Below are 23,731 nucleotides of genomic sequence, written 5' to 3'. Positions count from 1 at the left end.
GTCATTTAAAAGCATTTAAAAGAAGCACCATGAGATACACACTAAAATAAAAGTCAAAAACTAGCAAAAGACAAAACTTAAAACGACGCTGCTTTATAGAAAACAAAGAAAATGGGGTCAACTCCAGGTTATGGATACTTCACCCGTCTGACACAGCGCCATCAAGTGTAGGTCATAGGTGTAGTGCAGTTGAGCTGCATTACTACCTTCTGCTGTTATGATTTGAAGTTTGACAAGTGGTTCGTTTTATGATTTTAAAGCAATAATAATAGTTTTTAGTGAATTCTGTAATCCAAACTAAAATTCTAATAGGCCTATCATAACATTTTATGTTTGTTTACTGTTTAAATTTAGCTGAAAAGCCTATAATAGGCTGTTTAAAGCCAAATTCCATTGTGACAACTTACCCCATATAGTGACAACATACCCGCTATTGAGTCAACGTGTGTTAAATGAACTATTTTTCCCGGTTGAAATGTTCAATGGGCTAGCTTTATTGGAGCCAAGACCTTAATAGACATGAAAAAAAATAAATAAAAAATATTTACTATAGTAAAATGTGTGACAACTAGCCCCAGTCTCCCATATATTAAATTAGTCCCTTCAAATGGCAAGTGAAATCACTAAGCATTAATTATCTATTGTAATCCCCTAATTAAACACAGAACAGAGGCATGCCTTCAACCAACCAATCATAACACAGCTGTGTGTAACATGCATTGTTTTCAAAAACGGAACTGAAAATAATTCAGGAAAAAATAACCGCACGTTATGTAGACTGCAAAAAATAAAAACATCCCATCGGTTCGGCTAATCTCTAATTATTACCTACCAGTACAGGCAGCCCGTGGGAAGTCCCGCCCACCGCGCTTCACAATTGGCTGGGCGGCGTAAATCGCATCCTAGGCGGCATATGATTGGTCACAAACGCTTTCTGTTTTGGGTGCATGCCAGAGGTCCGGAGAGGGGAGGGGAACCGTCTAGTTTCCGGTTTTGGGCTGGAATTGACACACAATGAGGAGTCGGGAGCAGCCGCTCAAAAGCCTTCTGTAAATAAACAGGACCTTCATCAGGCCGGTGAACTATGGAGAATCAGGTAGAGTATGAAACGCTTTTGCTGTTGCATGGAGTGAAGTCAACTTTTGTAAGCGCGCGCTTAGAGAAATCCACCATTGCAGCTGAATGTGGACACTTGGGGCTCGTGAAAGCAGCGGATCGGACCCATATAACCCCCCTCCCTCTTCCCTCCTCCCTCCTCTCAGCTATCTGACTCGAGCTGGCCACGCATATTAAAGCTACATCGGTATTTGGGGACATCAGCTCAGCCTAAAGGGCTGGATGCGTGCGCCAGCTTTTGCAGTAGGCAAGTCGTGCATGTACCAGCCGAAACACAAAGGAGAGTGTTTTTGTCCTGTGCTTCTCTCTGGCCCGGGAGTCACTACAGTCTGCGGCTTTTATTAAAGGAAATGAGGAACATGCATTTTCGTGTATTAGTGTTCCTGACAGAGAGCGGCTGAGGGCATTGCACAGGTCTGCTCTGAGGGTGCGGGTCCCTGATGGACTCCTAAAGCGGGAATCTGTCTCCTTCCAAGGCTAATTAATTGCCCTTTTATGCAATATGATTTATGAGCAGCAGCAGTGATCATATGCTGTAGATGAAGATCATAGCTATTTTTACACGTTTTGCCTTGTGTCTGTGGTCTGCAGTAGGGTAATTGCTTTTGCTGCTACTAAATGCATTATTTTAGAAATAAACTTTTTCTCTTGTTATTAATGTTGAATGTGTCCCATTACAAAAATGTGCCCGTTTCCACTACAGTTATTGTTACTGCTGTGAAATTATCACACAGTGATATGGGATTTCAACATTTCTTTAAAATTACTATAGCTGCTAGAGTTATTGTCACTAGTGAAAAATCATAAAACGTCAATATGGCGTCTTTATGACAGCTTTAATGCCACAGCAATAATTTGTGTTTTGATTTGACATTTTGATTACGTTATTACGTACTGTCATTATGTTAGTACTTTAATAATAAAGCTGTCTCGATGTAGAAAAAAATCCTTTTTTGCTTAAGCATTACTGCTTAATATTAATGAGCTGTTTATCCTGCTATTCCATCATCAGTCCGGTTGTATTGTTTGTTTTCCTCCTTTTAACTTGCATAATCCTGCTTTAGACTACTTATTGCAGTTACACGAGCTACGCATGAAAGCGAATCTCAAAACGTGTGATTTTAGAAATCCCTCCACTTCTCAAGTAATGAAATATAGTTGTATTTGTACTCGTTTCATTCATTCATGATGTTTTCCAGCCTTTGACAACAGCATTGCAGCAACTCTTCTGAGACTTGTTTTGTTGTTTTGTCGGCTTACACGTGACCTGCTTGTATTTTTACTGTGCTTGAATGATAATCTGTATCATAGCAGTGACCTGAGAGGAATCCAGTCTGCCACTTTTGTGTCTATTTCGCATTTTATAACAAAAAGTGATGTGGGTGAGTGTGTCTGTGCTGGGGATTTGTGAGACCTGCACCCTTCTGTCTTGTGAGACCGGGAGCCAGTAGTGTTTGTCTGTCCTCCTGTTTAATCTACTCCTTTTCAAAAAGGCCTTTTGATCTTTTTACCCCTTTTCTCCGTGGGATTAGCGTGGTCATGTGTTGAATCTCTTATTGTGTACGTCTCCTGTCTGTCTCGTATCGTCTTCATATTCGGATGGTCATGTTCCTCTCAGGCGGGGTGGAACAGCTTTTATGTAGGTACCGTTTGTAATCGTTACTTCAAGGCAAGTTGCTGTTGCTGTGATGAAATTACAAATGGCAAGTTCTGGAAAAAGAGCAGCGGTTCTTGCTGTTGAGGGTAGCCAGGCTTTTGTCTCACTGTCTGTCTATATATGTGACACGGCTGGGGCTTGTGGGTGAGTGAATGAGAGATGGACTCATAGGGGTTATTCTGATGCCTGGCAGCGTCGAGGACTGGCTGGCAGGTTTTGGCTCGGACAAGTGGCGGTGTCAGCCAACGCAGGGAGTTAAAGAGCTTTATGGTGAAAGGAAGAACAGGCCAGACGGCAGCCAATAAGATTTTCCTTCCACTCTTTCTTATGCTTACCATCTTTCTGAAAAGTAAAAAAAAAAGAAAAGAAGCTTGTCTCAATCTTCTTCTCTGTTCCGGTTCTTAAATCTCCACGAGTTCAGGGGTTCGAGTCAACAGCAGCTGCTGAGCATCTCTGGGCACCTGAACCCAGTCTGGCCTATCTCCACCCTGTGTGGGCAGTGTTCATTTTTCCTGGCTGCTTTTCAAGGAATTCCCTTGATGGCTTTTTCTGGCCATTTGGCAGAACCAGTCGATGATACAGATGATTAGCTTGAGCATGTGTATGAAAGGTATTCTTACTCAGATTTTGGTGTCTAGAGGCCTTTTATTAGTAACTCTTCTCTGCTATTTCAATAACAGTTTTTTTTTCAGCTATATGAATTCACTCAATTAAAACAGTCTTCCATAAATAAAATTCCCTACAGTTTGATGATTTTCCAATGTGATGGAATCCATTTTTTGTCCTTTTTTTAGGAGGACAAAAAAGCAACATTGCATAAAAATGATTTCATGTAACACAATGCAATACATATTTTATTCGATTTTAATATACATGTATATTTATATACATGCATATATACATATATACACACACATACACTATATTACCAAAAGTTTTTGGACACCTGCCTTTATGTGCACATGAACTTTAATGACATCCCATTCTTAATCCGTAGGGTTTAATATGGAGTTGGCCCACCCTTTGCAGCTATAACAGCCTCAACTCTTCTGGGAGTGTGTTTATGGGAATTTTTGACCATTCTTTTAAAAGTGTATTTGTGAAGTCAGGCACTGATGTTGGCGAGAAGGCCTGGCTCGCAGTCTCCGCTCTAATTCATCCCAAAGGTGTTCTGCTGGGTTGAGGTCAGTCAAGTTCCTCCACACCAAACTCGCTCATCCATGTCTTTATGGACTTTGCTTTATGCACTGGTGTGCAGTCATTTTGGAACAGGAAGGGGCCATCCCCAAACTGTTCCCACAAAGTTGGGAATATGAAATTGTCCAAAATGTCTTGATATGCTGAAGCATTAAGAGTTCCTTTCACTGGAACTAAGGGGCCAAGCTCAACCCCTGAAAAACAACCCCACACCATAATCCTCCCTCCACCAAACTTTACACTTGGCACAATGCAGTCAGCCAAGTACCATTCTCCTGGCAACCACCAAACCTAGACTCATCCATCGGATTGCCAGACAGAGAAGCGTAATTTGTCACTCCAGCGAACACGTCTCCACTGCTCTAGAGTCCAGTGGCGGTGTGCTTTACACCGCTGCATCCGACGCTTTGCCTTGCACTTGGTGAAGTAAGGCTTGGATGCAGCTGCTCAGCCGTAGAAAAACACATTCCATGAAGCTCTCTACGCACTGTTCTTGAGTTAATCTGAAGGCCACATGAACTTTGGAGGTCTGTAGCTATTGACTCTGCAGAAAGTTGGCGACTTCTGCGCACTGTACGCCTCAGCATGCGCTGACCCCTCTCTGTGATTTTACTGTGATTTTCACTTCGTGGCTGAGTTGGTGTTGTTCCCAATTGCTTCCACTTTATGATTCCACTAACAGTTGACCGTGGAATATTTAGTAGTGAGGAAATTTCACGAATGGACTTATTGCACAGGTGTCATCCTATCACGGTACCACGCTTGAATTCACTGAGCTCCTGAGAGCGACCCATTCTTTCTACAGATGTTTGTAGAAGCAGTCTGCATGTCTAGGTGCTTGATTTTATACACCCGTGGCCATGGAAGTGATTGGAACACCTGAATTCAATGATTTGGAGGGGTGTCCCAGTACTTTTGAAAATATAGTGTATGTGACAAGTAAGGTCATTGTTACATTTCATTAATATACATTGTTCATTTATTTGAAATGGAAATATTTTGTAACAATGACTTTACTTGTCGTGTGTGTGTGTGTGTGTATGAAGGCTGCATATCTTGGCTGCTATGTCATCAAACATCGCTTAAGGCCATCTCAATCTGAAGGATCCTTGGAAGGCAGCCTTCGTTTCGCATCCTTCTTCTGGCCTGTTTTGAAGGAAGCATCCTTCACGGCCTTAAATGACCCACAATCCTTTGTAGACATTTAAATTCAAGAAAATAAACTGACGGAAAATTAGTCCACACTGAGCTCGTCTGAGTTTATTATGACATGTAAGACAAAATAATGTAAGCCACTGGGAGATGGCTGTCATTCACTGTATTGCATTAATAGAAAGCCAATAAAGATTTGTAATACAAAGTATTTTTCCAAAATTAAGTTTAAATAGTATTTAAACATTTATGACGTAGCCATGTGCACTTGGTAGAATGTCTCATTCTAGCGTTTAATGCTGAGGAGGACTCTAGTCTAGAAACTTCCAAAGGATGCAGCCTTCTGTTTGAGAAGCACCCTTTATGTGATATAGCCTTTCACATTGTCAATATCTTATTGATACTTTAAGTATTGATGTATGTGTGTGTGTGTGTGCACATATGCTGCTGGTCTCCTCTACTGAACTTCAACTCACCTCAGTCTTATTGAAGCATTTAATTAATATGTGTTTCTGTGTTTGCAGTGCACGGTTCAGGTAAAGCTTGAGTTGGGTCACCGGGCCCAGCTGAGGAAGAAGGTGACATCAGAGGGCTTCACCCATGACTGGATGGTGTTTGTGCGAGGCCCCGAGAACAGCGACATTCAGCACTTTGTGGATAAAGTCGTCTTCCGTCTGCACGAGAGCTTTCCAAAACCCAAGAGAGGTAAATTTCACAGATCGTATATTGCACCACCACTCACAATTCAGTCTTCAAAAACTGCATATGAGAGCCACATGACATGTTACACATCGTGAGGAGCAGCATGCTTCCTTTTTAAATATTTAAGGTTAGGGTTGGATCAATATCAAAATTTTGGCTTGGTACAATACCAGCATCTAGTATTTCATTGCTGATACTAAATCAATACTTTAGGCTGCAAATAAGCAGCCTCGGATGACTGGTGAAATGAAGCTCTTGTCAGTAGATTAAACATCAACCCATTACACTTCATGCATTCCAGGTGTCACATGTCTTGGACTAACAGTGCTGGTCTAAGATCAAAGATAGCTTTGTTTTATTCACATTATTTGATAATAATATGGACAGAGGGATATTTTGAATGTATCATTTAGGGGTGGTTTATATTGTGATCATCTAAAATCTACTCTTTAAGCAAATCTTTTATGTCCTTGCAATAATGTTAAAATACAGCAATGACTTCCTACTAGATGGCTGTGCTGACTGGCCGAATTATATCAGGTGTCCTTATCATGTATCTTTCATGTTTGGTGACGCATTTGAAAAACAATTCAACAGCAGTAGCGCTGTGTGAAGAATCAAATTTTAGTTTCGGTTTCGATTTTGGTTTCTAACGATTATGAAAACATGATAGTCAAGTTAATATGATCAGTGTGCCGCATGTCATCCCTTTCCTTTAAAGCGGTGTGCTTTCGCCTCTTACAAAATACAAAAATCTCTCACTGCTCTTAACTGAATAACTTAAGTAGTATTAATAAGAATCGATCCATATTTAATTCATACAGTGAAAACTGTGCAGTGTTTTAAAGTTTAACTCAGGGTTTAATGACTATTTTGACAATAGTGCAAAACTGTGTTTAAATTGTGCAAATAGGCTTGTTCCAGTCTGGATATTCTCGATAGTACATCTCAAAATTGGGAAGATCGCAGTTCAGATTGTGGATCGTGATTGTTTGTTTTAAGATCGTGATATGAAATTTTGGGAAGATCGCCCAAAATTATTGTGCGCACACTTAACTATGTTCCTTTCCAGCAATCAGAGCAAAAATTATGTAACAAGTAATAATAATGAGCAAAACCCTCCCTTTCTTATTTGTTAATAAGAAACTGTAACACAATGGAAAAAATGTAATACAATGACAATCTTAAACAATATATCAAACATTAAGTAATACTTAAGACTGAATACTGTAGTAATGATGCTGAAAATTCAGCTTTGCCATCACAGGAAATTACATTTTAAAATATTTTCAAATAGAAAACAGCTTTTTGAAATGTTAATATTTCACAAATTACTGTTTTTACTGTGTTTTTTGTTTAAATGCTGCCACGGTGAGCACAAGATACTTTCAAAAACATTAAAAATGTCATTGTTCTCAAGTTTTTATTTTAAATATGCAGAAATTTTCAGTGAAATAATTCATGTATTCATTTTAATGTCAGTGTGTAAGGAGCCCCCATACAAGGTTGAGGAGTCTGGTTATGCTGGCTTTCTGATGCCCATAGAGGTCTATTTCAAAAACAAGGTAAGGTATCGAAGTCTGTTCCTCTAACTCTCCTGTCCTCTTGCTGTTGTCTCTTGTTATTTGCTATTGTAGTGGGTTTTTTTTTTATTTTTACAATTACATTCGCACGCATCCCTCTCTCACTCTGTGACTCATCAAAGCATCAGCTTCTCTTCCTCTGTCTTGTCATTTGTGAACTTCCCCTCGGTGACATTAAGTAGGCACCGTAGAATGATTTGCCTTATGAGCTAACTGGCATAATGCGAAACAATTATGCTCTCTTTTTCAAGCCCACCCGCTGACTCACAGGCTTGTGATATGCAACCGTATCTGTCGAATCTTGTCTGGAAAACATCCCCAGCCTACAGAGAGTCTTGTTTTCCTGAGTTGTTTTCAGCAACTCATAGATTTCTGCATGCTGAGGGACAGAGATAAAAAAGATTGAGGTGGAGAATGTTGGGTGTTTGATTTGTAATTCTGAACTTTGCTGAGGTTTTGCTTTTGAATCTTGAATGAAGCTCTGGCAGATCTCTCCCCCCCCCCCCCCCCCATGAAAGAAGTTCTAGAATTACTCCAGTATCTGCTTTGTTGTCTCACTTCAATGCTTGAGTTGCTCATTAAAGATGCAGTAAGAGATTTCTGAGAAATTCTGTTTAAAAGTAGATCGGACTGAGCACCACAACACACTTGTAGCCAATCAGCATTAGGGGGTGTGTCCACTTATGATGGGGGAGGGGAGATAGTGAGCAAGGGGGAGATTTGAAGAAAGACTGCAGAAAGAGAGATAGCTGAAAGACATTACAAAAGTGAAAAGGTCAAAGGAATAACACTGGAAAGAGAAGGGTTTTGATCAGGCAAGAGCTCTAGGACCCATGTTAAAGGGTTAGTTCACCCAAAAATGAAAATTATGTCATTAATGACTCACCCTCATGTCGTTCCAAACCCGTAAGACCTTCGTTCATCTTCGGAACACAGTTTAAGATATTTTAGATTTAGTCCGAGAGCTTTCTGTCCCTCCATTGAAAATGTATATACGGTAGACTGTCCATGTCCAAAAAGGTAATAAAAACATCATCAAAGTAGTCCATGTGACATCAGTGGGTTAGTTAGAAGTTTTTGAAGCATTGAAAATACATTTTGGTCCACAAATAACAAAAACTACGACTTTATTCAGCATTGTATTCTCTTCCGGGTGTGTTGTCAATCCGGGTTCATGGCTCCGCAGTGACGCTGCTGACGTGTTATCTGGTGCGTCCGAGCTTCGTTTACAGTCTGAGGGAGACGCACGCTGTATTCAAGCTATTCTACATTGTTTGTATTTTGGTATTGATATATTTTTTAAAATGGTGCGTAAGTGTGCATGTTGCGGATGTCCTAATTGCCAAAAACAACGACGTAAAAGTGCATTACCAACGCCGACAGATGAAAGGATTCAATGGAATCAATTCAATGGAATCAATTCAATGGAAAGGATTCCAGAAGAGAATACAATGTTAAATAAAGTCATAGTTTTTGTTATTTTTGGAACAAAATGTATTTTCGATGCTTCAAAAAATTCTAACTAACCCACTGATGTCACATGGACTACTTTGATGATGTTTTTATTACCTTTCTGGACATGGACAGTATACCGTACATACATTTGCAATGGAGGGACAGTAAGCTCTCGGACTAAATCTAAAATATCTTAAACTGTGTTCCGAAGATGAACGGAGGTCTTATGGGTTTGGAACGACATGAGGGTGAGTCATTAATGACATAATTTTCATTTTTGGGTGAACTAAACCTTTAATATTAGAAAAGCTTTCCAGCGCTGGAGAGACCCAAGCGGGAAGAAAAATGGATGGAGGTTGCATTGTTTCGACTAGTGTTGTCAAAATTACAGACTTTGGTACCAAGTCGGAACTGAAATTTTAAAAATTAGATGATACCAGCAATTCCCCCTAGCATTTTGAGCGCTGTTGAGCAGATTCTTAAACGCCTCTGATTGGCCGTTGTGTTCACACGCTCAGCTGATATGTCTGTGATTGGCTACAATGATCAGTGCTTCAAAAACCTGACACCTTTGATGCTCTTCACTGAGAGCTTACACAGATACACACGGGAGCGGTTGAAAGCAGGCGTCTATCAGTGGACCGGTCTGCTGATAGATGCCTGCTTTCAAATGCTCCCACTTTCAAAACGCTTTCAAATACTTCCGTGTGCTTTCAAATGCTCCTTTGTGTTGATCATTGTAGCCAATCACAGATATATCTGTTGAGTGTTTGAACACAATGGCCAGTCAGAGGTGTTTAAGAATCCACTCAACAGCGCTCAAAATGCTAGGGGGAAATGTTGGTCACATTTTTTTAAATTTCAGTAATTTCAGTTTTCACTTTGGTACCAATTCAGTACCATAGACTGTAAAAAAATTTGGACGTAGTATCCGTGACGTCACCCATAGATTTCTGATCAGCAGTTTTGATGCGTAAATGAGGCCGCGGCCATCTTAGCTGCGCGTCACCGCACGTCACTCCCAGATAACTGAAAATGGGCAAAGAGGCGGGGAGGTGGTTTGAGCTGATGTGACTGGTTGCTGAAACCACGCCCGCCTAGCTCGACGTGACCATGTTAGCAAGCAAAGGAGCTATCTATCTAGATACTATCTAAATTATTAATGAAGATAAGTTTTATCATCAGAAAGTTCTAAAGGTTTACTGTCAATCTACTGTATTTTTTTTAAGATATAGATGCTCCAACACCAGTAATTTGTGTTGGGTGTGCAAATAACAACATGGAAAATCAAAATGGGACTTCATACCTTTATAATAGAGATCGCGAGATGAATCCAATCTGTGGCACTTGGGAAAATTTGTTACTTTTTGTCCATGAAATATTGATATATTATCCATTGTTTGCATAACATTTCTTCTGAATGATCTGCTCTCTGTCATCATTCTTCAAGAAATAATGCAATCTGAGCAGCGTTTATGTTGTAAATCTGTATACGATCATATCTAACAAACAAATGAGCCCGTGTCCAAAGTATATTTTTTCAAAATAGTGCAGCAGTTTTAGTTATAATATCCAAGCAGTGCTGTCAGAGTTGTATATCCTCCTGGTATTGTCATTGTAGTAAATCTCACAATCAAAACTTTCAGCCAATGCCACGATCCAACGACGTGTGTTCTGTGTCTCTTCCCCATGCATGCACATCTATACAGATGCACATCAGTCTCGAATATTATGCAGCGAGCCATATTTTATAATTGTATAAAATAATCGAGCACAAATACGGCTGAGATGCCAAATTCAGCGGCAGGAATTAGCTGAGGTAAAGTGATGGCTCACGGACAGCAGCGGCATCTACCTGTCACTCAAGTGACCACGCCCTTAATTATGCAGAACTTTAAGGCTTAATATAATTTAAAAGAATGAGTTAGAAAAAAATTCACCCCCCTCACAGTTGTCATGAAGGGCAAAATTAGCAGTATAGACCAAAACCACAATTTGAACCAACTTGTAAACATGTTTTTTTCTGCTGTAAACATGGGACTCAATGAGATTCTGCTCTCTTTTGGAGCCTGTCCCTAGCGGCCAGTCGATGAATCGCAGTTTAAGTCACTTCCGTATTGGCTTCACGAGAGACTGGGGGAGGTTGCCGCTTGGTCAGTACTTTTGACAACACTAGTTTCTGCTCCGTATGTGAGTAACATTAGATTTGCTGTTTGTTTGTTGTAATGTTACAGTAACAGGACAGTTTTTAGTATCATTGTTTGTCTGGAGCTGGTGTGCTGCTGGCAACTAACAACAAACTCTTGTTGTATATACTCTTTGGTACCGTAGGTTCATTTTTTTTTTTTTTGTTCTTCCTTGTTCATTTGTCATACAGAGACATCCACTCTTCATTGTGTGTTAGTTCATTTTGGGGGTGGAGCAATGAAGGGAGGGGTGTTTTTGTTTGGGTTGATTCAAATATCAACAGTGTTTCTCAGAATCACTCACTGCACCTTTAATATAAGACGATTTTATGGAATCACTGAATAATGCGATTCACACAGGAGGAGCCAAAGAAGGTGTGCTTCAATTACGACCTCTTCCTCAACCTGGAGGGCAACCCGCCTGTCAATCATCTGCGCTGTGAGAAACTCACCTTCAATAATCCCACTCGTGACTTCCGTCGCAAACTGGTCAAGGCTGGAGGGGTGAGTGGTGCATTTGTTTTCTGATTATATCCAGTTGTAAACAACATAAAGTTGTTGTTTTTTTTGCACAGTTTATTAAGGAAAATGTTTGGTGCTCTAATCTCTAATTCAGATCATGGTGGTCCCAGAGGGATCAGAAGTGGTCCCAAGACCCAGTCCAGATTACCCCATGCTTCCAACTATCCCACTTTCTGCCTTTTCTGACCCTAAGAAGAGCAAGACCTCACAAGGATCAAAGGTCTGAAGAGTATGCCATCATCTGAATGATGTGCTGTTGTTTCTCTTTTTATGCATTGGGGTCCAAAATTATGAGATCAAACAGAAAATTAGTATTAAATTTAGAAATGGGGATTTTGACTTTTTTTTTTTTTTAAACAGAGAAAAGGCTTTGATGTAAAATATATATAATCAAAATTACACTACTGTTCAAACGTTTGGCATCAGGAAGATTTTTATTTTTTTTTTTTAAGGATGCATTAAATTGATCAAAAGTGACAGTAAAGACATTTACAATGTTACAAAATAATTTTGTTTCAAATAAATGCTGTTCTTTTGAACTTTTTGTTCAACAAAAGATCTGTTTTCAACATTGACTCAGCTTTGTCATCACAGTAATAAATTATAGAAATTATAGGATTATAGAAAACATTTTTTAAAAAATTGTAGTAATGTTGCAGAATATTATTGCTTTACTGTATTTTTGGTAAAAAATGCACCCTTAGTGAGCCTAAGTTTTCTTTCAAAAATATTAAAAAAATCTTACAGACCCCAAACTTTTGAACAGTAGTTTATTTTCATTTAAAGGGTTAGTTCACCCAAAAAATTAAATGTCTGTCATTAATTACTCACCCTCATGTCGTTCCAAACCCGTAAGACCTTCGTTCATCTTCTGAACACAAATTAAGAATTTTTTCTGAACGTCGGCTCAGTATTGGCCAGCGTCAGCATCACATGCATACGTTGTGGTGCTCATGTTAACAGCTCAGCCAATACTGAGCCGGTGTTCAGATGTAAAAAAATTATCCTCGTTGCTTCATGACATTTAAGGTTGAACCACTGTATTCACATTGACTATTTTAACAATATCTTTTCTTCTCTGGACATTGAATATGGTAATTATGTTGCTTTCTATGGGGGATAACAAAAAAACCTCTCGGATTTCATCAAAAATATCTTCATTTGTATTCTGAAGATGAACGAAGGTCTTACGGATGTAGAACAACAAGAGGGTGAGTAATTAATGACAGAAATTTCATTTTTGGGTGAACTAACCCTTTAAATTATGTTATGATTATAATTATGTTTTCAAATTAGAATTGTTTTCATTTTATAAGTTATGTTAACAATTAAATTCTGATTTATAGACTTTTGGACCCCTCTGTATTTCTTCTCAAATACTTTATCATACGTGAATACCGGAAACCTGTCAAGATATTAAGGGATCACAGCTTCCTCTATTCATCCTTTTGTTTACTTCTAAGCAGCAGATTAGATCATTTCAGTAGGAATTAAGAGTCCATTATGTAGGACATGTGTCATATCTCTATTAAACGACCTTCGCTTTATCATAGCCGAGCACTGGCGCTTTGTCTGGGTCACTCTGCGGCATCTTTCATTAGTGCAGTAAAGGGGGTCAGTCGCTCGCTGTTGATTTACTGTGATCATCCAGTGTTGGGCGTCTTCCAGCATCCCCATTAGCTCCCAATCTCAGCACAGCCTCATTAATACAGCAGATGACCTTTGTGTGAAGGTCACAGATGGGTTATATAGTCGCAGTTAAGATATGCTTTAATGGCCTTTTGTGATTATTTTATTATTAAAGGTCTCAAACTGTGTGCTTTATCCTAATAGGGTTTGGTTGTATTTGACAATGTGTTGTACCATGGTAAATGGTGACAGATAGTAATAATATGCTACTGAATTATTACGATATTAATATATTAGAGATGTCCAAAATGACTAGTAAATTGACCTGTTTACATAAAGGCTCTAGAATTGTGCGTCCTCATATTACACATTGACGACTGTAATATCAGGGTTTTTTTTTTCGGATTTGGCTTTTCAGACTATAAAAATAAGAAGGAAATGGTCTCTTCTTCACTCCAATTTCACTTATTTTTTGCCACTGTTTGTCATTTTTTTCTATTACACACTGAATCGACTGTTTATATACAACGCACAGTTTCCGTGGCGTGACCCAAAGCACATGAATATGAGGCACGCGATTGGTTGTTGGTTGCTTGGCATCTAGTAGTAACATTCTAACGCCACATCATTTCCCACTGCACACATTTTACACAGCAATGCAGGGTTGACACCACAAAAGAGGCGCTAATTGTGCTCCGGAGCAGGGTTTCTTAACCCTGTGTAAAAAGCGGTGCTAACCCCATTTCTGAATTGCAAGTGTGAAATGTTCCTTTACCCGGGGTTAAAAGTGGGGTTTAAAACGACGACAATCCAAGGTTAAGCGGCGTGTGAAAAGCCCTAATTATCATATATTGTCCTGCCCTTCCTATCTAACTTGGTGAATTAGGATTATTGTTTTTAATCGTTTGCTAACCAAAGGCAGAATTTGAGTCTGTAAAGATTAAAAACTAACACTGTTTCCTGTAGGAGCCCAGTAAAGAGGGAAGCAAAGTGTCCAAATCCCACAAAATGGCCAAGGAGCATCGAGAGCGGCCACGAAAAGACTCTGAGAGCAAGGCCACATCCAAAGGGGACGGTGACCGGGATGGCGGCAGCAAAAGTAGCCGCGACCCTTCCTCATCTTCATCCTCATCATCCAAGAAAACAGAGATCAAAGTGAAAGACGAGAACAAAGTCCTGCCCAAAGCTGCTTTCAAGGAGCCCAAACTCACGCTGAAGGAGTCCAAAATGGAAGGCATGTCTCCTAAAGGAGGGGGGGCAGGGTCGGCTGGTGGTGGAGGGGGAGGTGGAGCGGCCGATGGAAAAGCTCCCAGCAAACGACCTTCCAATGCGGAGTCACCCAAACCTAGTGTCAAGAAGCCAAAGAAGGGGGGTTCAGAGGGGTCAAAAGGCTCTAGCGGTGGGGGATTCACCGGCACCTCCCCCCGGACCGCGTCTTCCTCCACAGCCTCCTCGGGATATGTGGATAAGAAGGCCTCTAAAGAGAAGGGACGCTGGGCCAAGGGCAAGTCAGACACCCAGGAGGTCAAGGAGTCCAAGAAGCCTCCGGAATCCGACGACTCCAACTCGGATGAAGAGGCCTCGTCTAAATCTGAGGTTAGACTTATGTGATAATAGTTTTGTTTATAAGATTTGTTTTGGATTTTAAATCAAGATAACAAGTTTTTTTAATGAATGAATGAATTCTTTTTTTTTTCTTTTTTTTTCTCACTATAATTAAAAAAAAATCGAGTCGGGGTGGCAACCTTTAACTATGTGTAAAATTGAATTTGTAATTTTTTCCACAATAAAATGTATTTATTTATTATTTATTTATAATAAGTCAGAGGATGGCCACCTTTTAAAAAAAAAAAAAAAAAAAAAGTTGCATTTTAATATATATTTTCCACAATAAAATGTATTAATTTATTTAAATAAGCCAGGGGTTGGTGATCTATGGAAGCTTGTTTCCACCACCAGAATGATATAAAGTTAGAATTGTGAAGATTTTCTCGCAATTGCGAGTTTTTATCACGCAATTCTGACTTTAAATCTCGCAATTCTGACTTTTGTAACTCGCAATTCTGACTTTGTAACTCGCAATTCTGACTTTGTAACTCACAATTCTGACTTTTGTATCTCGCAATTCTGACTTTTGTAACTCGCAATTCTGACTTTATATCTCGCAATTCTGACTTTTGTAACTCGCAATTCTGACTTTGTAACTCGCAATTCTGACTTTTGTAACTCGCAATTCTGACTTTATATCTCGCAATTCTGACTTTGTAACTCGCAATTCTGACTTTTGTAACTCGCAATTCTGACTTTTGTAACTCACAATTCTGACTTTGTAACTCGCAATTCTGACTTTTGTAACTCGCAATTCTGACTTTGTATCTCGCAATTCTGACTTTTGTAACTCGCAATTCTGACTTTTGTAACTCGCAATTCTGACTTTTGTAACTCGCAATTCTGACTTTGTAACTCGCAATTCTGACTTTGTAACTCGCAATTCTGACTTTGTATCTCGCAATTCTGACTTTTGTATCTCGCAATTCTGACTTTTGTAACTCGCAATTCTGACTTTGTAACTCGCAATTCTGACTTTTGTAACTCGCAATTCTGACTTTGTAAACCGCAATTCTGACTTTTGTAACTCGCAATTCTGACTTTGTAACTCGCAATTCTGACTTTGTAACTCGCAATTCTGACTTTGTATCTTGCAATTCTGAGAATTATAAAAAGTTGCAATTACCTTTTTAATTTTTTATTCCATGGTGGAAACAAGCTTCCATAGTGATCTTTATAACAAAATTAACACTGTTAAAAAGGTGCCAACCCCTGACCTAAAACCTTAGCTAATGTCGGTGATAAACAAGCTCTTTAATTTGTATTCTGTCCACTCTTTCCCACAGCAGTCAGCACCTTCCAGTCCATCTAATTCCAGCTCCAGTTCAGAGTCCAGCTCCGACTCAGACTTTGAGCCACAACAGAAACAAGGCCAAGGTAGGATCTGCTCTTTTACTGCAAGGAGTGTCCTGATAAGCAGTCAGATCTATAAATAGATTTCCCTACTATACTTTAACTCAAGGTTATCAGACTGCTACTTTAATCGATTACCATGGAGAGGGTTAAGGATGTGTCAGAAACAGGCACTTCCTTCGCACTTCCTTAAAATGAAGGAATGAGGGGCTTGTTTTGATGTGTGTAATTTGTCTTTGGCTTGTTCCTTTCCCATTTAATTTGCAACAGCCAGCCCGACACAGAACATTGGCTTAACTAATAGTGTGAGTTTGGGGCGGGACATTTTGATTTAAGGAAATCTGTTTGAAAACAGTCATTATTTTTCAAATTCTGTTTGGTTAAGCTAGTGGCACAGAAACTACACACTTCACCTTTGAAGTGGGAGTATGAAAGTTAAACCAAACCACTATAGATGTTGCAAATGCTCATTCTGGACTTTGGTCTGTAGGCCCGCTGCGCTCTATGGTGGAGGACCTCCAGTCGGAGGAGTCTGATGATGACGATAGCAGCTCAGACGAAGAGACGCCAGTCAAGAACAACCTGCCCAGTCGAGACTCCAGGTCATTCTCCTCCTTTTCTTGCCAATGTTTGTTTAAGCAGGTCTTTCAGATGCTTTAAGTCCCTGTAATCAATGTTAGCAGAGGCGGAGAACGGATTTGTTTGCTCAGAGTAAACACTTCACTTCATACGCCTCTCTTTATTCTTCATCTCACTCAAGTGTTGCTGAGCTGCTTTGAAAGACTTACTTTTGTGAGGTTGGAAGTGTGAGATGACTGGTAGAAAAGGATTTTCTTTTCAGTGTTTAATTATTCTTTAAAATTAAGTTTGCTGCATACAATTAAATTCAAATTTAAACCAAAAAAGAAAACTGTCTTTTACTCACTCACCCTCGTGTCGTTTCAAAACTTGACTTACTTTCTTCTGTGTAACACAAAAAAGATATTGGAATAATGTTGGCGAGAAAACGGTTTCGGTTCCCAGTGACTTCCATGGTATTTTTTTGTCCATACTATGGAAGTCAATGGGAACCGAGCCCGTTTTTTTACCAACATCATTCAGAATCTTCTTTTGTGTTCCGCAGATGTCAGTCACACAGGTTTGGAACAACATAAGGGTGAGTGATGACAGAATTTTTAAATATTTTGTTTGGTTAATCCATTAATTTCCTTACAGGGTTTAATTGTTTGATATTTGACCCTCACAGACTGAGCTTGGACAGCGAGAGTGACTGCAGTGACGGGCCACAGCGTCCCAGTCGAGACCCACCCCCTCAGCCACAGAAACACAGCTCCACCAACAACAAGGTGAACTGATATTCAAGACTGTGTGTCAGCTTCTTGACTGTCATCCAACCGGTGTGTTTATTCATTCAGTCATGCCAAACGTTCAGTTTACAGCACACACTTACCGCACACACTTTTGCTCCTTTGAAACTTGATTGTCGACTGTCGGATGATGGACGATTGGCATTAGTTCTTGGATTACGCTGGGCCCAGTGTTGAAATGAGGTGGCGACACACAGCTTTTGATCCAATAACTGTGGAATGCTGCTTAACTGGGTGCTGCCAGTCAGATCACTGGGATTTGGAGCACCGCTTGGTTTCAGCAGCGCTCCAGGCACTGGTCCACTATTGCTGGAAAAACACTGCCATAGATCATTGTCTTGATTAATCATTCTTTAAACCTCTTCTTTAGTCCATTTATATGATTTTCTTTCTTTTCTCTATTTTGTTCCTTTCCTCTCGGTTTCCTTTTGTCTGTCTATCATGCAGGTGTCAGGCAGAAAGAGTCCCGACCCTTGTTTACGTCAAGAAAAGGTTCTGAAGAAGGGATACGACAAGGTAGGAAGGGTAAATCAACCTTTTAATTTTTCACCTCTTACCTCCATAAGTTATTTCTTTTTGATCAACTCGACGCAACTAGACCTCTGTTCCAAAACCTTGTTAGCTGCCTTGCTGTCTACTACCCACTTAGGTGCCCTTCTAAGGGATGCTAACTGAAATGGAACTTAAAGGTGCCATCGAATGTTTTTTTTACAAGATGTAATATAAGTCTAAGGTGTCCCCTGAATGTGTCTGTGAAGTTTCAGCTCAAAATACCCCATAGATTTTTTTTAATTAATTTTTTAACTGCCTATTTTGGGGCATAATTAGAAATGCGCTGATTCAGGCTGCTGCCCCTTTAAATCGCGCGCTCTCCGCCCACGGAGCTCGCGCTTGCCTTAAACAGTGCATAAACAAAGTTCACACAGCTAATATAACCCTCAGAATGGATCTTTACAAAGTGTTCGTCATGCATACTGCATGCATGCGTCGAATTATGTGAGTATTGTATACTGTTATATTGTTTACATTTGATTCTGAATGAATTTGAGGCTATGCTCCGTGGCTAACGGCTAATGCTACACTGTTGGAGAAATTTATAAAGAATGAAGTTGTGTTTATGAATTAACCTGTCACCACTATCAATGCCTAAATTAACCTGCAGAGGTCAGGTGGTACAAATAGGAGCTCTCAAACAATTCCCATCTTACAGGCTCTACGAGGACATGAATGCTTTTTACAAGTTGAAATCACATATATTATACAATTATTGCGGCAATTATGACATGGTGTGAACGCACATATACTCTAAAAATACATAACACAAAAATTGGGGAATATATTTGACTAATATTCATTAGTTATAATAATAAATATTATTTAATTAATAGCAATAATATTTAATAAAAAATAGCAATACATTATTAAATCAATGATATAATAACTATTATTAATTTAAAAATTATAATTGCATTACAGTAACATTTATTATATAAATAAAATATATAATGACAACCACTGTTCTCATTATTACATTACATATATTAAAAACAATTGTTCTTCTTACATAAAGAAAATAAATTCTATTCAAAATTAATATATAAATACATTATAGAATTACTACAAATAATTATAGTTATTATTATTTTAAAATGAATAATTATCATCATTATTATTAAATTAATTAAATTAATGATGATGATGATGATTAATTATATTTTAAAATTATTAGAATTATATAATAACTATTATTATTATTATTATGTATTATTATGTATTAATAATAAAATATATATTATTATTATTATTATTATTATTATTATTATTATTATTATTAAGAATATAAGTAACACTTTACAATAAGGTCTCATTTGTTGACATTAGTTAATGCATTAATTATCATAAACTAACAATGACCAATATATTCTTTCAGTATTTATCAACCTTTGTTCATGTCAATTAATAAAAATGTTCATGTTAGTTCACAGTGCATTAACTAATGTTAACATACAACTTTTTTTTCTTAAAAATTAACACAAATTTTTTCTTAATGCATCAGTAAATGTTGAAATTAACATTAACTAAGATTAATAAATGTAGAAGTATTGTTCATTGTTAGTTCATATTAACTAATGTAGTTAACTAATGTTAACAAATCTTATTGTAAAGTGTTACCAAAATATTTAATGAAATTATAATAACTATATTATATAAATAAAATATATAATTACAACAACTACTCTAAATAATAACAACAACAATTATTCTACTTCTTTAAAATTTTAAATTATTATTAGTAGTAGTATAATAAGCTATCTTATGGAACAGCCTCCATCTCAGGAGCCTGTCTATGATGCCTTGAAATGCTGCCTAGGTAGGCAGCTCACTAGTTTTGGAGCTGAGGTCTATTCAGTCAGTGCACAATGCATGACATCCTGTTACTAGTACTAGTTTGTAAAGCTGCTCTTTACATCTAATTTCAGTAAATATGTTGATTTTTATAGTTTTAGTCCTAATACAAGCTTGTACATGTCTTTGGAGCCACAGTAGAAAACCGATCTCCTGTTCTCTCGTTCCCGACATCATCATCATCTCCTCTTGTTTCAGGCGTACACTGAAGAGCTAGTAGACCTTCATCGCAGGCTAATGGCATTAAGAGAGCGTAACGTTCTACAGCAGGTGGGTGTTTGCGTGTGAATTAAAATAGCTTGCGCTTGTGTAAACGCTTTGAACAAACACCACTGACCTGCTTCCTGCCTCCAGATCGTGAACCTCATCGAGGAGACCGGCCACTTTAATGTCACCAACACAACTTTTGACTTTGACCTTTTCTCATTGGATGAGTCAACTGTCCGTAAACTACAGAGCTACCTGGAGGCCACTGCCACATGACAGGAAGTCCATCAAGGCTGGGGGGAGGGGGGAGGCTGCCCTTTTTCACTTCTATTGTCCTGAGAGAGGGCTGCAAAAAGGTGAAAGTCTGTTCACAGGAAATGAAAAGAGTGGGGAAACAAATCATGAAAAGGAGTGAATCGTACAGTATTTTGAGGAGGAAGTGCAGCTATGTGGCGTCTCGACTGTAAACCAACACTACAACACTTTTCTTCTCTCCTTCTCAATATCCTGTTGGACAGGAAGATCTCTTCTTAACGGGGCCAGGACTGCTGGGAGGTCATAATCGAATCAGCTGGAAAGGAAAAAGTCTCTCTGTAGCCATACGCACTGATGCATCAAGGGTTGCAACCTTTTATATTTTATTTTTGTACCAATGTTTTTCAAGGTATTTTTGATCGATTGTGGTCGGAAAAGGAAGCCCCACACGCCATGAATGTATCGCTTTTTATCCTCTAGGGCTAGTCTTAGTGCCTTTTTCACACCATCTCATTTGTGCTCTTAGCAATTACAGCAGTGTTATCTTTCACTCCGACTTTAGTCAGTCCTTCTGTGTATGTGGGATACCTGGATATCGTCCCAGGGAGATTCCGATTTGTATGCCAATATGCATCAATCCTCATTTAGGTGTTCGCCAAACGGGCCTTAGAACTTAAATGTTGTGCATTGCTAGTGCAGCTTGTGAAAGTATTTGGAAATCTGTGTTGATCTCTGTGTGTTTCTGTCATCATATCTGGTTTATGCATTAGATTAAGCGGGAGAGACAAAAGAAAAGGACAAGACGAGCTGTTTTTTTTTCTCAGTGGCCCCTGCTGGAACAGCAGTCTGTAGATTCACTGTGCTTCAGACTCCGACTCTCTCTCTCTCTCTCTCTCTCTCTCTCTCTCTCTCTCTCTCAGAGCGACTACATCTCGGCTTCACTCAACTTCACCTCTGTGTGTCCATTCTTATGCTAATAGCTTTAAGAGGCTCCGTGGCCTGAGCTGCAGACCACATGCCCTTAACTTCACCCTGCGAGAGTCTGGGAGTTTCGTTTGCATGGGTTTTGAATCTTCAACTGATTCGTCTGAATCTTAGCGAACAAAAACGTTTATAGCTTTGAAACAATTAGGGATGTTTGTGCGTTTTTCAGCAAGAGAATGATTGAGTGTCATGTGTGTGAACTTTTAACTCCCAGCTCTTGGTTTGTGAACTTTAACCTTTGACCGGATACTGGTTCGGGTCAGCCTGTCATAAAGGGGTGGGGCAAGAGGCAAAGGGGTGGAGTTAGGTGAACTTGAGTGGCAGCTCTGAAAAGACATCCCACTGAGAACACCCAGGTTTTTTTTTTTTTTTTTTTTTTTAATATATATTATTTGAGGGGGTTATTTTTTTTTTTTTATTTATGTACCTCTGCACTTTTGGCTTTGTTGACTCAAGTACTTAATTGTCTAAACTGTATTTTTAAGAATTTTATACAATATTTACATGCAATATGATATTAATTTGTCAATTGTTTTGTGTCAAGAATTGCCAGTTTTTAAAGGAATTTTTAGTTGGGTTTTTTTTTTTTTCTCTGTATCAGCACATAATATCATGATAGACTGTAAACGTGTCCATGAGAACTTGAAACTGTTACTTCAGGCCAATATATGAGTTGATGGCAGGGTGTGTTTGCATATCAGTTGAATTTCTACTAGCATTTGTTTTGTTGTAGCCTCATTATTATCCACTACAAGGGGAGGACTGCATATTTGTGAAACGAACAAGTGTTTGTGAGTTTGTTAATGTATTTGATTTAAACCATGCTGAAAAAAGTCTTAAGCTAGTTTGCTGGTCTTAGAGGGGTTTTGGGCACTTGTTAGTCAATTCATCCATCTGAGACCAGCTAGTTTAAGCTTTTGTTTTTCCAGAAGGAAAGTGAAGAACCTCTGTATTTTGTACGTGGGATGCAGCAAAGTAACAACACTAATGGAGGGGCATATATTTCAACCATATTACATAGATACTTATGTATAGTAAACAGTCGGAATCTTATCTACAGGAGCTGAAGGAAACATTAATCGACGGTTAATACTGTATCATTTTCACATACTTCGCTTGCAGGTGCAGAGAGCTGTCTTTTGTCAGTCAGTGGTGGTTTTATTTGTGTTTGTGAGCGCGGAAGGACTTACTGTATTTATCCGTGGGGTTTGGGGAGGTCTGGGTTTTTACATATGTTTTGATAACGTGGTAGAAAACCTTCCTTGATCTGAACAGAAGAGTAACCTTTAGTATGACGTGTTAAACTTGGCATACAATGCCACCATGTGGTCATATGATGCAAGTTGTAATAAGGGCAAAAGATGTTACTTTTTATGTTTTTATTGCAAAATCATATTATGAATAAAGTCATTTGAGTACTGTTCACAGCGTCTTTTATTGCTAGTTTCATTAAGAGCCAGGTTAACTGCTAAGCCATCTTTTTAACCCCAGGTTAAACTGTTTTACAAGTACATTTATTTGATAACAATATCACTGTTTTACTGTATTTTAAGTTTTATTATAATTTAAAATAACTTTTCTAATGTAATTTTTACTTGTGATGGCAAAGCTGAATTTTCAGCATCATTATTCCTCAGTGTCACATGATCCTTCAGAAATTATTCTATGCTGAAACATTGCTTATTTATGTTGAAAACATTGAAATGTTCAAAAAAAAAAAAACGCATTTATTTGAGAAATATTTTATTTTATAACATTATAACACTTTTGATCAGTATAATACTTTCTCATTATTTCTATTTCTTTCTTTAAAAAACAAGTTGTTACAGGCCATAACTATATAATGTAAGTGTTGTAATTGAAGGTCATTCACACTCTCTCTCCCTCTCACACTCGCACAAACTGTTACTCTACCTTGGTAACAGAGTTTGACCATAACAGAATGACAACATGAAATCATGATTTTCAGTTATATGAGACAAAAAATATTACAGAAAATATTACATTGTTATGGCCTGTAACATCTTGTGATCCATGACAATGAGTAACAAATTATTTTAATAATTAAAAATATAACCATTCAGAAAAAATGACTTTGGACACCAAATGTACCTGCAACTATACAATCACCCATTTATATATATATATATATATATATATATATGTTAAACCAAAAATTATTCACACATTTTTGATATATTTTTACTAGTGGGTGCAGGACACTATAGTTCATTTATGTAAGTGAGGATAGTAAAATAAAGTAAACTGACATAACCAAAAATTCTTCATACAGTGGACTACCAGTAAAACTGATAAAAATTTGGAACCAAAAATTATTCACACTTGACCTGA

The 23,731-nt window shown here is 38.4% G+C and overlaps 1 protein-coding gene across 4 annotated transcripts; it reads left to right on the top strand.

Moving 5' to 3' along the window:
* Positions 1 to 931: 931 nt before the first annotated feature.
* mllt1a (MLLT1 super elongation complex subunit a) lies at positions 932 to 22,802 on the top strand. 4 transcript variants are annotated; one of them, XM_048209055.1, is made up of 12 exons: positions 932 to 1,096; positions 5,647 to 5,827; positions 7,307 to 7,389; positions 11,409 to 11,552; positions 11,665 to 11,790; positions 14,166 to 14,795; positions 16,097 to 16,184; positions 16,651 to 16,762; positions 17,407 to 17,506; positions 17,975 to 18,043; positions 20,132 to 20,203; positions 20,288 to 22,802. In XM_048209055.1, exons 1-12 carry the CDS (start codon positions 1,085 to 1,087, stop codon positions 20,414 to 20,416), a joined length of 1,746 nt encoding a protein of 581 aa, XP_048065012.1. In that variant the 5' UTR covers positions 932 to 1,084; the 3' UTR covers positions 20,417 to 22,802. The 4 variants fall into 4 exon arrangements, with proteins under 4 accessions (XP_048065012.1, XP_048065010.1, XP_048065011.1 ...); XM_048209053.1 differs by having other exon boundaries at positions 17,975 to 18,052; XM_048209054.1 differs by having other exon boundaries at positions 16,094 to 16,184.
* Positions 22,803 to 23,731: the final 929 nt, after the last annotated feature.

The sequence above is a fragment of the Megalobrama amblycephala genome, linkage group LG12 (assembly GCF_018812025.1).
Source record: "Megalobrama amblycephala isolate DHTTF-2021 linkage group LG12, ASM1881202v1, whole genome shotgun sequence".
NCBI classification, from domain to species: domain Eukaryota; kingdom Metazoa; phylum Chordata; class Actinopteri; order Cypriniformes; family Xenocyprididae; genus Megalobrama; species Megalobrama amblycephala.
This window is presented reverse-complemented; position numbering and strand designations above follow the sequence as displayed.